Here is a 12481-nt window from a genome sequence, read left to right on the forward strand (position 1 = left end):
ATGGGTCTGCACTTAAGCGTGGCCCAAGTTCTTGTTCAATCTCTTTTGAACGGCATCGATGAACTCCTCGGTGGTAACGTAGCTAGCTCTGTCGGTCTTGCCTTGGGCCAAGGCCAAGTCCTTGGTCATAATGGAGTCCTTGGAAACAGTCTCAATTGTAGCTCTTTCCAAAGCTTCACCGAAGTCAGCAACTTCTGGAGTGTTATCCAACTTACCTCTCTGGATGATACCTCTGGTCCAGGCGAAAATGGAAGCAATGGAGTTGGTACTGGTCTCCTTACCCTGTTGGTGCTGTCTGTAGTGTCTGGTCACGGTACCGTGGGCAGCTTCAGACTCGAATGCCTTTCCATCAGGGGTCATCAACACGGAGGTCATCAATCCCAACGAGCCAAAACCTTGGGCAACAATGTCAGATTGCACATCACCATCGTAGTTCTTCATGGCAATGATGTAGCCACCAGAAGACTTCAACATCTGGGCCACCATGTCGTCGATCAATCTGTGTTCGTACCAGATACCAGCAGCGTCGAATTCGGCCTTGTACTTGGTGGCATACAAGTTTTCAAAGATGTCCTTGAATCTTCCGTCATACTTCTTCAAAATGGTGTTCTTGGTAGAGGAGAACAAGTTGAGCTTACGCTCCAATGCCAACTTGAACGAGGACTCAGCGAAATCGGTGATGGACTTGTCGGTGTTGTACATACCCAACGCAACACCAGGAGCGTCAAAGTTGTAGACTGGGAAGGTTTGGGCTTCGGATCCGTCATCTGGCTTGAACACAAGCGACAATTGACCTGCCTTTGGAATGACCAAGTCGGTAGCCTTGTATTGGTCACCGAAAGCATGACGACCAATGATGATAGGCTTTTCCCAGGATGGGACGATTCTTGGGATGTTGTCGATAACAATTGGTTCTCTGAACACAGTACCACCGAGAATGTTTCTCAAGGTTCCGTTTGGAGAGAGCCACATTTTCTGAAGACCGAATTCCTTGACTCTTTGCTCATCTGGAGTAATGGTGGCACACTTGACACCAACCTGGTACTTGAGAATGGCATTGGCAGCATCCACAGTGACCTGATCGTCGGTTTGGTCACGGTACTCGATACCCAAATCGTAGTACTTCAAGTCGACGTCAAGGTATGGGAAGATCAACTTGTCTTTGATGAACTGCCATATGATTCTGGTTTGCTCGTCACCGTCCATCTCGACGATGGGGTTCTTAACTGTAATCTTAGCCATGTTTGTAGTGGTAAGTGTTTAGTCCCCAAATCTGGAGCAGGAATCACGTAATATATATACACCCCAATTGCCTAGTCCCGATTTGTAATACCCGGCGAAACTCGGTGCGTGCGTAATTTCTGGGGAAATTGTGTAGGATCCACATCCAGTTTGCACCAATCAGGCAACGAACAAACTGTATGACAGGATGAGGAATGCTCTACCAAGACAGCCATATCTACTTGTCCTCTTTACACCGGTTCTAGTGCCTGATGTGGTGGTGTGCAACCTTGGCTTTTGCGATGACTGTATCACACCCTGAGTATCCCCGCTTATTTTTGTCAACCCCACATCACTCCCGAGCTTCCCCATATCCGCTTACCGAAGAGCGTCTAGGCCCGAATGAAATACGGCACGTTTCATTCAACTAAGCCAGCCATCAGAGCAGTTCCGAGAGTGATTAATGTACACTTGTTTCACTGAGTGTATCATACTAGACCGGTGGATTAGAGTTTGGCTCCACAGACGTCTCCCACGTTAAGATTCTTCGACCTCCAAGCACCATTAAGCCCCAATCGATCGCTGCCCCTTTGAGATATTTTTATGGGTGGTCGGATATAGACTAAGCGCGCGACAAATCCTATTAGAGTATAGCGAGGAATCCGGATGGGTAGCAAATCCCGTTCCGAATGGGCACCATTGAACGAGTTTGGATTGAGCGAAGTTTTTCTCATAATTCACGGCCTCTTGTGACACTTGCTAGTTACTCCGCTACACCGGGACCATAATGACAACACCAATAGGGCTTAAACTATTGGAACACTTGCACAATTCGTGTGGTGCAAATCTAAAAAAAACATGTGCGGGCTTCGTGAATCGGGTAAAATCCTAAAAGCCGTTACCAGGAAATGGTGTTACATCCGAGTGTAATGATAAATGAAATGAGAATAGATGCGATTCGCCAGGTAGATAACACGAGAGCACGTTTTTAGCCCTATTATTGATATGGTTTCGCAGCCACAATCCGAGGAACTGAAACCCACCCAGCATGTGGTTGACACTCAGTCATATCTGCACCCGGTTTGATCCGATCTTCTGCATTATTAGCTGCTAGGTGCGCATACTTCAAAATGTGTTGTGAGGCGATGCGTACTAAATGGACAATGTATAAGGCTCTATTGGTGGAGCTCTAGCCATTAATCATCCATGTATGCACTTTTAAGCCATTTTAGTTTGCAAACAACGTAAGTGTGAATAATAATCACCGTAAACTGTCTCATCTTTTCACTCAAACTGGAGGTGTCGATCTTCCTAGCGCTCTGTAGAAACTCAACATGCTTGCTTGCAATATTCAATTTCGTTAACAATTTAGAATCCGGATTGATGAATTGTGTTCCAACAATTGCCTGTGAGACTCTGGCATTGGCCAAGTAAAGCTCTAATTGGTAACTAAGATAAGATTCATATAAATAATCCATAATCAATTGGAAGTTCTCGTGTGTTGCTAAATCGGTCTTCAACAAAAGCGTTTTCGTTAATTCAATCAAGGCATAATTCAAATTGTCAGAATTAACGAAGAACCCTATGCAAGCCAAGAAGTACTTTTTTATTATTAGTTTCTCCACATCAACTTGGTACGTTCTTATGCTCTGCATCTGATTCGAAAGATAAAACTCGAATTCTTGTCCAATATCGTAATTCAGATCGATAGAGACTTTCATAGCTCTTACTCTTGGCGTTTCTAGCTCCATCTTGGCCAAGGTTAAGTCTATTGGAGAAGCTTCAATTTCACTGCCAATACCAAAGATTTTAATTAAGGCATGATGGTTATCGCGGACTAGATTGTTGATCACTAGGATAAAATGCTCGAATATGGAGAACAGGACGATTTCTTGGGTGATTATTCTCTCCAATACTTCATTCTCTAATATGCTGTCCACTATATTGTGTATTCTGGGGAACTCTCCTAACACCTGAATGAACGCAAACAAACTAGCCAAGTACTGGCAGTTGAGGGATGAGCCGATTATCATGTAGAGGAACTCCGATTCGAACTGCTTGTGCATCACAAGCCTCGATTCCATGGAGCTACTCTGAAGCACCATAAAGTACCATCGTAAATATTTCTTATATTGTTGTACATTGGTAGTCTCGAGATTGTTAGTTTGCAGCCACGGGTTGCCCTGGTCTATGGGCAGTAAGCATTTGAGGCAGCTCTGGGAAAATATACGAATTATTCCTGATTGATGGACCAACCATTCCCTCGAAACTTGAACTAGGTCTGCGGCCTCGACTAGAGTAGTTAAAGCAAAAATTAGATCGTCGCCATTGTCGCCAAAGAGGAGCTTCCTTATATACTCGAGTGGAAGAAAAATCCGTTGATCCGCCCGTGCGAGATTCTCCGTCCGAGCGCTGAACCAATATTTGAGGAGGTCTGGAAACTTCTTGTATATCAGCGTGATTTTACCAAGAAACCGCTTCAAGTGCCACATGTGATATTCTGGTATTTCCTTGTACTCCTTGAATTTGGAGAGGTACTCATCTATGGTCTCACCTACGTTCATTACGGTTTCGTGATCCATTTGGTCAAGTTGTAAGAGTAGGTCAGCCATTTTCTCGAAGAGACGTTGCTGGAGCTGTAAGACAGTGAGACTGACCCCATTGGCCGCGAGGTTGCCCAAGGCATAGAAAAAGCCGCTACTAACCAATCGCACCACCGGATTGTTGGATTCGTTCTCCATAAGTGACATCACCAACTTCAACTGAGCAACTAAGCTCATTTCACAGTCATCTTTGCCCTCCTATTATAGGTTAGTACTTGGTGTTGGCTCCTCTTTGCAATTCCATATGTACTTACCATGACCTTGATCAATTCCGTGATGGCGTTTTCCTCCACCAAAAGGCCAGGACTGGTCGGGGATCTCGGACTATGAAACACATAAAATCCAAAAGGAAGCTGCATGCCTGATCTCTACTAATAATTGCACTGTTTCAGCTCACAAGCTGCCTGATTGGTGTTTATGACAATGTGGTGATGTACGCGCTGAAACGAGTGTGGGAAAATTGCAGCCAAAAGTGAGATTTGAAACGTCCGTCTTTTTGACACTTTGGTATAAAATAAAGAACATCCGGAACTATCCTCTTGATTAGCCCTCACTGCCACATATTCATTTGCTCATTCTGTAGCCATGAACTCTGCATCAAAATTGCCAAACCAATACACCTACAATAAGTTTGGGTCCAGAAACTCCAACCCTCTAAAGACTAGCCGAAGGGAGGCCCTAGAACCTGTGAAGGGGGCAATCTCTAAGAGCTACAGTGCTAACACCCCCACTACTATGGGAAAATTGGATGCTCTTGACTATGCAAACAACTATATCCATACTGGAAAATCGCCCGTGGAATACATCAGAAACATCAATAATCCCATCGAGGGCTACCCCAAATTGACCAGACTTCACAACCTCAAAAAAGAGCAAGTGAAAAAGCATGCAGTTCAACCTTACGGTGCAAGAGTTCCCACCAACAAGATTGTGCCCACTTTAAATAAGTGGATCAATGAATATGGTCTCAAGTTCGACGTTATCATGATCGGAGCCTTGGTGGAGAATCAGTTTATCTTGCCGATTCTACTCAACCTACCTATCCATCAATTGTGTGCTAAACCAGGATTCTTGTTCATCTGGGCTACTACCCACAAGATCCAGGAGCTCACTAAAGTGTTGAACAATGATAATTTCAATAAGAAGTTCAGAAGATCTGAAGAGCTCATATTCTTACCCTTGAACAAAGACTCGCCCTACTATCCTGGGGATGACACATCGTCGCTATTTGAGAAACAGCAGTGGCACTGTTGGATGTGCATCACAGGTACGGTGAGAAGATCCACAGATAATCATTTGATCCACTGTAACGTAGATACAGACTTACAGATTGAATCGCCTCAGTCGCCGAGACGAAATGATGCGGTCCCAGACTCATTGTACAAAATCGCTGAGAACTTCTCGAACTCCAACAGAAGGCTTCACATAATACCATCAAGGATTGGCTACAACTTGGTGCCAAGAATGAGGCCAGGATGGGTCATCATGGGGCCTGATCTGTTGGTGGATAACTTCGATCCAGTTCACTACGAAGAGGAGTTATACGGAAAGTCCTTGGTCAAATACAGCCAGAACAATGGCAAAACGATTACCCAGTTCTTGGTGCAACAGACAGACGAAATAGAGGAGTTGAGACCTAAGAGCCCTGTTTCAAATGTATCTAATAGTTAGTATTAGTTCATGAACTAATTGAATCATCTATTGTGTCAGATATTTGATGAATGTTGGATAAAGGAAGGTTATCAGCATCGTCGAGACTCTGAGTGAGCTGAGTTAGGTTATCATCACAACAATATTATGTTTCAAGGTATAAGTTTACATACAATTTGGTTTGTGGACAATAAGATAAATGGGTAACTTTCTGTACTTTTATACTAAAAATTTTTGGTGTCGCAAAGCCGGGTAACTAGTCGTGCGGTGCCGGGTTGCACAACCCTGAGAGATGATGGAAGCTGGGTCAAGTTGCAAAATGATAGTGGTGAAGGGTCTTGACTCTAAGTGATTAGAATAACTGACTAGATAAGGCAGGGTAATCTATAAATGTGGCAAGTTCATTATTCAGGTCCGTTGCAAAAACAAATTCTGAATATTCGTGTGTAAGGAGAATCACCGTTACAACTGAGTGCTTTGAACACTCTAGCCCGGTGAAGCCGCAAATGTAACATTGAAACTTCGTCTGTGGTCCTATTCCGAGGTTTCTGCATTTTATCAAGGCACTCTCAACAAGACGAATTTTGCTCAGCGAGATTAATGATACGAATGACAAAGTAATTGCATGAGAATAGACCCCAGCGTGTGTAGAGCCCAGTAGCTGGTATGTCTAGAACTGTAAAGTTTAGATAATTGTAGTTCTCCTTGGTGCTACACAATTATTCAAGGTGGATGCCTTCACAGAATTTCCAGACCAGTTACTGAAAAAAGGTCACCTTAGCTGTATTTCCCAGATATATTGCTTGGAATGAACCTATATCATAGCTCAAATGCAGCTGCTACCGTGAAATAGAGCCGTGTTGCATCCAAAAACAAAAACGGGAAATTGTCTATTCTCTCACCCAAAATAGTCGTAGAAATTACAAAAAGTTCCTCAAACATCCTACACGACCAGCTCAACATCCTTACTACCAATACACGTAGTGAACCTAGTTCTAAAGCGAAACAGCACCAAAAATGACATCCTTACTACACCCACATGTACACCTCCAACCTCTCAATCAACGAGAAAAGGTTGCGTGGTCTAGTTGGTTATGGCATCTGCTTAACACGCAGAACGTCCCCAGTTCGATCCTGGGCGGAATCATTTCTTTTTGCCGCCGTTACCTCTCTCCACACTCAGCCTTCAGGGTCGCCCTGGTCCAAACGCGCCCCTCCCATCACACAGCAAGCGTGGTGGGCCGTAGCCGGCCATGTCGTATGACATGCATATGTATGCAATAATACATCCGTTTTAGCCTATTCAACTACTGTCATAGTCGCATTGCACCGCCGCCAAGCACGGCACCCTCGGCTCCATCCCTTGCACCTCCCCTCCGTCTGGCATCCGTCCCTTCCTTGTGGGAGAGTTGTCATCCCTAGCCCTTGCCTGTCTGTATGCAGGCGTGATCTCTAACCTCCTTGCAAACATAGCCAACACACGGTAATTGACGGAGTCAAGCCCCATCCCTTTCTTGTATCGAGCCCATTCTCCAGGCAAAACCACCACACTGTCTGGCACCACGCAACCTGTTCCGCTACGCGCAACCTGCTCCTGCTACGCCAACTTGCTCCTGCTACGCCAACCTGCTCCTGCTACGCCTACTAACCGCCCTCACCAGCGTGTATCATCTCGCCACTCTTCCAGCTTGCGTTTAGTTTTGGGTTCAACCTGACCATTCCAGCCTTTGTCGATTTGTCATTCAGCTTTGTCGTTCAGCTTGGCCTTCAGCTTTCACCATCCAGCGTGTCGTTCAGTCCGACTCCAGCCTTCGACCATCCAGCCCTAACTCCCCATGAGCTTCCCGTTGCTCCACCAGCTCCACCATGAGGTCAAGTCCTCGCTTGACCTCAAGAGCCAGGTGACCTCGTTGATCGCTCTCTTCCTCAAGTACCTCAAGGAGCCCCGCTACCAGTCGCCCTTGACCATCAGCGAGCTCAGCTCGTTGTTCCACTACTTCTACAAGGACTTGAACGCCTTGGTCATCCACGCATACACCCTGTCCAACTCCACCAAGAAGCAGCTCATCGCACTGTCTGCCACCTTCAACCAGAACCCCAAGACTTTCGACTACCTCTTGGCCATCGCCAACTACAGCACCTCGTCCATCAAGTTGCTCAAGCGCTCCGACAACGACGCCTTGTACCAGCTCCGCGTGTTCAACTACTACAAGTTCCTCACCATCTTCGAGACCATCGAGCAGGCCCAACTCACCCTCTACGACTCCACCAACACTGCGGAAGAGTCGCTCTACGACAAGATCTTCCGGTTTGACGAGCGCGACGTCATCTACCAGGAGTTCTTGGAGGAGAAGTTGGACCTTCTCCGCCGCTTGCAGGTTCCGTTCTCCCACTTCATCGAAAGCAACCAGGGCGAATTGATCAACTTCATCGAAAACTTACCCGACCAAGAATTGCACGAGTTGAACGCAACCTTCGCCAAGCTAAAGTCCAATATTACCCCATACTCAAAAATGACCAGCATTGTCGACATGCACAAGAACTTGATCAAGCTCTTGGTCAAAAACGGTTTCAAGAACAATGCATTGAACAATGATGTCTTATTGCCCACCTTAATCTTTCTCATCATCTACAAGTTGGAAAATAAAAACGACCTTTACTTGAACTTCACGTTTATCAAAAATTTCATCAATCTTATAGACCCCTACAAGGTCGAGTTATTCAATGTGAATTTGAGCTCATATGTGCCTGTTGATAGATCCACCAAACCAATGTCTAACAAATATAGACAATGTCATTTATTCGACTTGATTAACCTAAACGAGTCGCAATCACTGCCAGAGGAGCTCGAGCATGAAGTTCCCGAGGATTTCAAATTTTATGATAATGATAAAGACTTAACCCAGTACATCTTGGAAAATTTCTTGAACAATGGTGAGATTAATTACTACTTGACCAACTTCGAAGCCATAATCATGTACTTGTCAGACATTACGATTGACGAGCTCGACACTGGCGAAGAATTGGTGGATGTTGATAAGTCCAATAAATTGTTTCATACCAGTCTACTGAAATTGGTTGAGGAAGAGCTCGAAACGCATTTCAAGTTTCCAGACGGAGAGTTGGAGCAAGCAGATAAGACCAAGGAAGACACCGAAAAGACTAGGTCGAGGTCGTCGTCCATTATGAATACCATAAGCAACAAGCTCAACGAGACACGGTCCCGGTCCAACAGCTCGATCATGAACAGTCTCAAGTCTTCTAACATTTCGTTGAGCAAAGAGAACTTTCCTACGTTGGCCAGTGAAAATGAGTCAATCCATGCACCAGCAGTTGAATCTGAGACCATCAGCTTGTCGATGATGAAGAATATTTTGGGCCGCATCGGCTCGGTATCGGTTCTGCAGTTCAGGGGTCTCGAAGATGGCACGGTGGAGACCATCAACGGCAATGATGACGACACTGTCACTGTGGTGACCCCCGTCAAGAAAAATGGATCCTTGATAAACCGATTGTCGCCTAGCCACACCAGAACACGTTCGTCGTCGTTGGAAGCCACCCAGCCGATTCTTGCAGGAGCTTCACAGAACAGCACCAGCAGCAAGCGCAACTCGATCACCTCCAAGTTCACCAGTGGGGTGTCTGAGTTTATGACCAAGTTGAATACCACCAACTACCCCGCGCTCCAGCCCACCAACAAGAACGTGTCGAACAGCTCGTTGCAGTCGCTCGACAACGGCGTCGACCACGACCATGTCAGCGTGGCTGGGGCATCGAAGCGGCCTGAGTTCACCAGAAGCAGAACCACCAGTCTCCAGATCATGGACAAGTGGTTCAACAACATTGGGGTCAACCAAACGCGGGCTCCGTTGGCCACCAACACGGAGGAGCTCGATCTCAAGGAGCTCACACGGTTCCAGAGTACCGAAGTGGAGCTGATGTCCATCAAGGACTTGCGGGTGATGAAGAACTACTACGACCAGCTCTGTCTGGAGGTGCTCCGTGCCTCGTTTGGCGAGGTGCAGACGGTCACCGGCACTCCTGGGCCGGTTCCAGTCCCAACCCTGGCTGCTGAGAACCCACCCGTGGTACTCACTGCTCCTGGAGCCGAGCCTGAAGACAGTACCAGCCTCTAGACGACTCTAGTCCTCCGTACTTGTCGCAGTTAGGTAAGCTTATTCTGCCTGCGCTGTGTGCAGGACACAATCATGGTTCCAGAATAATCTCTATAGCTAGGCGTCGGTAATAAATAGTGCTGCGATCCAGGCCTCCCCAATGTAATGGCGTCCAGAAAGCATTCTCGAGCCGTGGACGACGACGAGCTCCACATCGCGGGCAAGCGCATCAAACTCGACCATTTGTTTGGCAGCCTCCATCTCGACGAACAATCCTCGTCCCATCGCCATGATCCGTCTCCATACGCAATCCCCGCCGTGGCGTTCCAGGCTCCTGAGCTTCCATTCCAGGCAGTTCCTCCTGACTTCAACGCCTACATTGCCCACAAGATCCGGTCGCATTACACAGAGGTGCTAGTCTCAAAGATGGCGCTCATTCCGTGGTACGATTTCCGAGTGCTCGTGGTGTACCGGTTCCAGCGTTGGGTAGTACGGATGTTCCGTCGCTTTGTGGTCCGCTACAACCTCCACCATGGTGCTCGTGTGCCATTGGTCCGTTCCTACGACAAGGTGATGCGGTTAGCGTTGCAGAACGGGTTGTCCCAGCCCCAGTTGTTTGACATTGTGCTACAGGAAAACCACCGTGAAATGGCGAGGTTGCACGAGAAACACGTCCAGCACGAGCTGGCGCAACAGGAGGCAGATTTTAAGGACATCAGCTACGGCTACTGGGATAATTTGCACGGTTTTGCCCTGCCAGGAGACGAAGAAATGGACTGGGAAGCGGACTCTGACGTGGACCTCGATCCCAGAGGGTCCATCGAGTCCAATTACGGCTCGTATTATCACGATTACCACGATACCACCAGGGGATAGCAGGCATATGAATAATGGATTCAATACATTGACTCCCAAGTATTGGTCACCAATTGGTGGATCAAGCCCGTGTTGGGCATCGATTAGATTTGCAGAAATTAGTGGTACCAATTGGTGTTCCTACCAGGCTACACAGATTAATTCACTAATGGCTCCAGAAATTTCTACTAGATTAACGGTGCATGGCTCCATGTTAAATAATCACTACTCCATTCAACGTTTGAGGCAAGCATTTCACGGGCCCAAGCTCCCACGGTCTTCACTTCCATATTTCCTCACAGTCACTCCACTATTTGCGTACGACAGATCATTCTTTCACCACATGGCAAGTATTTCTCTACTCTGATGATCTCCAAATTAGCCAATTTTAGTCCCGTGATCTGATCCAGATGCGATGAGCTTCTGTAAGCGACAGAACTGACAGGAAGGATAAGCCAGAAAATAGTCACGGACAAATAACAATCACCCCGTCTACAACCTCCCCCGCCTCCAAATCATGGCCCTGCTGGATTGGCTAGCCCACACCCATCCTGCACGACTCACCCTCCCCCGCCAAGGTTGACTCCTGTCTATCGCACATGACTCCGTATCGCGGCCTTTGAGGTTATCGTTCTGCAGCATGCAGGCCCCGCTTCTATACATTTCGTACCTGCTTCTTCTACTCATCGAGCCATGACGTCCATCCTCCACCTCCCGTCGGAAGTAATCATCAGCATCTTCCAGTACTTGACCCCACGAGAAACGCTAGCCCTCATCAAAAGGCTCAAGCTGCACCAGCATGAGTTCAGAATCAAGATGATCATCAACTTGATGTACCAACGGTTGTTCAACGGCAAGGTGATGATCGTCAACGAAGTGCCCAAGGATAAGCTTCTTGGCGACACCCTTTTGACGGTGTCGTCGTTCGAGGAAATCTTCAAGGTTGACTGCTACGAAAACCATCTCTTCAAAGACATTCGTCCCAACAGCATCGAGTTCAAGTTCACCAGACAAGCCAACGACTACTCGACCTTTATCCACAACCTCTACGAGTTTAACCAGTTGTTGGAGGCCAGGAACTGTGGTAGCGATCTGGTGACCGCATACTTGGACAAAACGCTCCAAATGACGTTCTACGCGGATGCCAACTTGATCATGGTGGAAAACCCTACCTCGTTGTCAGCCATCATGATCAAGGTGTTGATCAACTTGGCCACCCATCCAGCTATGGCCCACAAGTTCGATCTGGTGGCCATCAAGTCGACCGATATCGGCAACATCTACGTTTCCCAGTGGGGCCAGCTCTTTGCCAAGTTTGGCAACTTGCACGAGCTCGACCTTTCCGACAATATGATACGGAACTACTACGACGATGCCTGTGACGTGCTCACCAAGTTCAAGTTCCCCAGGGGGCTCAAAAAGCTCACTCTCAACAACAACCAGTTGACCACCGTTTCACGCGAGTTCATCAAGGCACTTCCTCCTTCCCTTGAAGAGCTCCTGTTGAGCAACAATCGCATCAGCGAAGTTTGTCCTGGCATCGTCCCCTTCCGGGTCCGCGGCCATCTTCCAAAGCTCAGGCTGTTGGACTTGAGCTTCAACTATGCACCTGGCATCGATCTCCGCATGTTCTGCACCACCACCGACCTTGATATAGACCTTCGGGAAACAGGCATCTCCCGGGAAATAGCTGTTCGGGCAGCGCAAGCGTTGGGGTTCACGCTAGCATGACGATTAATGACGGACCACGGGAAGATTTAAAAGGATACATAGACAAATAGAAAATAAGAAGGTATAGACCAAGGTGTAGCCAGGGAAAGGCAATTTCTAGTGCAATATAGCCACAAATGAATACCTTTAAGTGAACACTGCTCCATAAGAGAGCCATCTTGTAGATATTGGTCCGTTAAGTGAAACACTTCGTATGAGGGCCATCCTGTAGATACTCGGTCTGTCAAGTGCTCCAGTCCGCCCATCCTTAGTTCAATGGTATGCTTTCCCTGGTTACTGCTCCAGAAGAGAGCCATCCCGAATACT

The 12481-nt window shown here is 47.1% G+C and overlaps 6 protein-coding genes and 1 non-coding gene across 7 annotated transcripts; 5 read left to right on the forward strand and 2 right to left on the reverse strand.

Annotated features, from left to right (window-relative positions):
* Positions 1-12: 12 nt before the first annotated feature.
* IDP2 (isocitrate dehydrogenase (NADP(+))) lies at positions 13-1242 on the reverse strand (the record flags this gene model as incomplete). Its single annotated transcript, XM_020206483.1, has 1 exon — positions 13-1242. The coding sequence occupies one exon, from the start codon at positions 1240-1242 to the stop codon at positions 13-15; it is 1230 nt and encodes a 409-aa protein (XP_020067292.1).
* Positions 1243-2417: 1175 nt separating this feature from the next.
* On the reverse strand, positions 2418-4183 carry CANTADRAFT_19746 (uncharacterized protein; the record flags this gene model as incomplete). Its single annotated transcript, XM_020206484.1, has 2 exons — positions 2418-4022; positions 4079-4183. 2 exons carry the CDS (start codon positions 4181-4183, stop codon positions 2418-2420), a joined length of 1710 nt encoding a protein of 569 aa, XP_020067293.1.
* A 226-nt stretch (positions 4184-4409) lies between these two features.
* On the forward strand, positions 4410-5495 carry KAR4 (Kar4p; the record flags this gene model as incomplete). Its single annotated transcript, XM_020208890.1, has 1 exon — positions 4410-5495. One exon carries the CDS (start codon positions 4410-4412, stop codon positions 5493-5495), a length of 1086 nt encoding a protein of 361 aa, XP_020067294.1.
* A 1052-nt stretch (positions 5496-6547) lies between these two features.
* Positions 6548-6621, forward strand: CANTADRAFT_t18. The gene has a single exon. It is a non-coding gene; the product is annotated as a tRNA-Val (tRNA).
* Positions 6622-7315: 694 nt separating this feature from the next.
* On the forward strand, positions 7316-9475 carry CANTADRAFT_39137 (uncharacterized protein; the record flags this gene model as incomplete). The annotated part of the gene is made up of 1 exon (XM_020208783.1): positions 7316-9475. A coding segment is annotated over one exon (2160 nt), but the record flags the coding sequence as incomplete, so codon positions are not given.
* A 279-nt stretch (positions 9476-9754) lies between these two features.
* Positions 9755-10465, forward strand: CANTADRAFT_45916 (uncharacterized protein; the record flags this gene model as incomplete). Its single annotated transcript, XM_020209264.1, has 1 exon — positions 9755-10465. The coding sequence occupies one exon, from the start codon at positions 9755-9757 to the stop codon at positions 10463-10465; it is 711 nt and encodes a 236-aa protein (XP_020067296.1).
* A 672-nt stretch (positions 10466-11137) lies between these two features.
* Positions 11138-12175, forward strand: CANTADRAFT_4203 (uncharacterized protein; the record flags this gene model as incomplete). Its single annotated transcript, XM_020208892.1, has 1 exon — positions 11138-12175. The coding sequence occupies one exon, from the start codon at positions 11138-11140 to the stop codon at positions 12173-12175; it is 1038 nt and encodes a 345-aa protein (XP_020067297.1).
* Between the last annotated feature and the right edge of the window lie 306 nt (positions 12176-12481).

Source organism: Suhomyces tanzawaensis (assembly GCF_001661415.1).
Source record: "Suhomyces tanzawaensis NRRL Y-17324 unplaced genomic scaffold CANTAscaffold_1, whole genome shotgun sequence".
NCBI lineage: Eukaryota > Fungi > Ascomycota > Pichiomycetes > Serinales > Debaryomycetaceae > Suhomyces > Suhomyces tanzawaensis.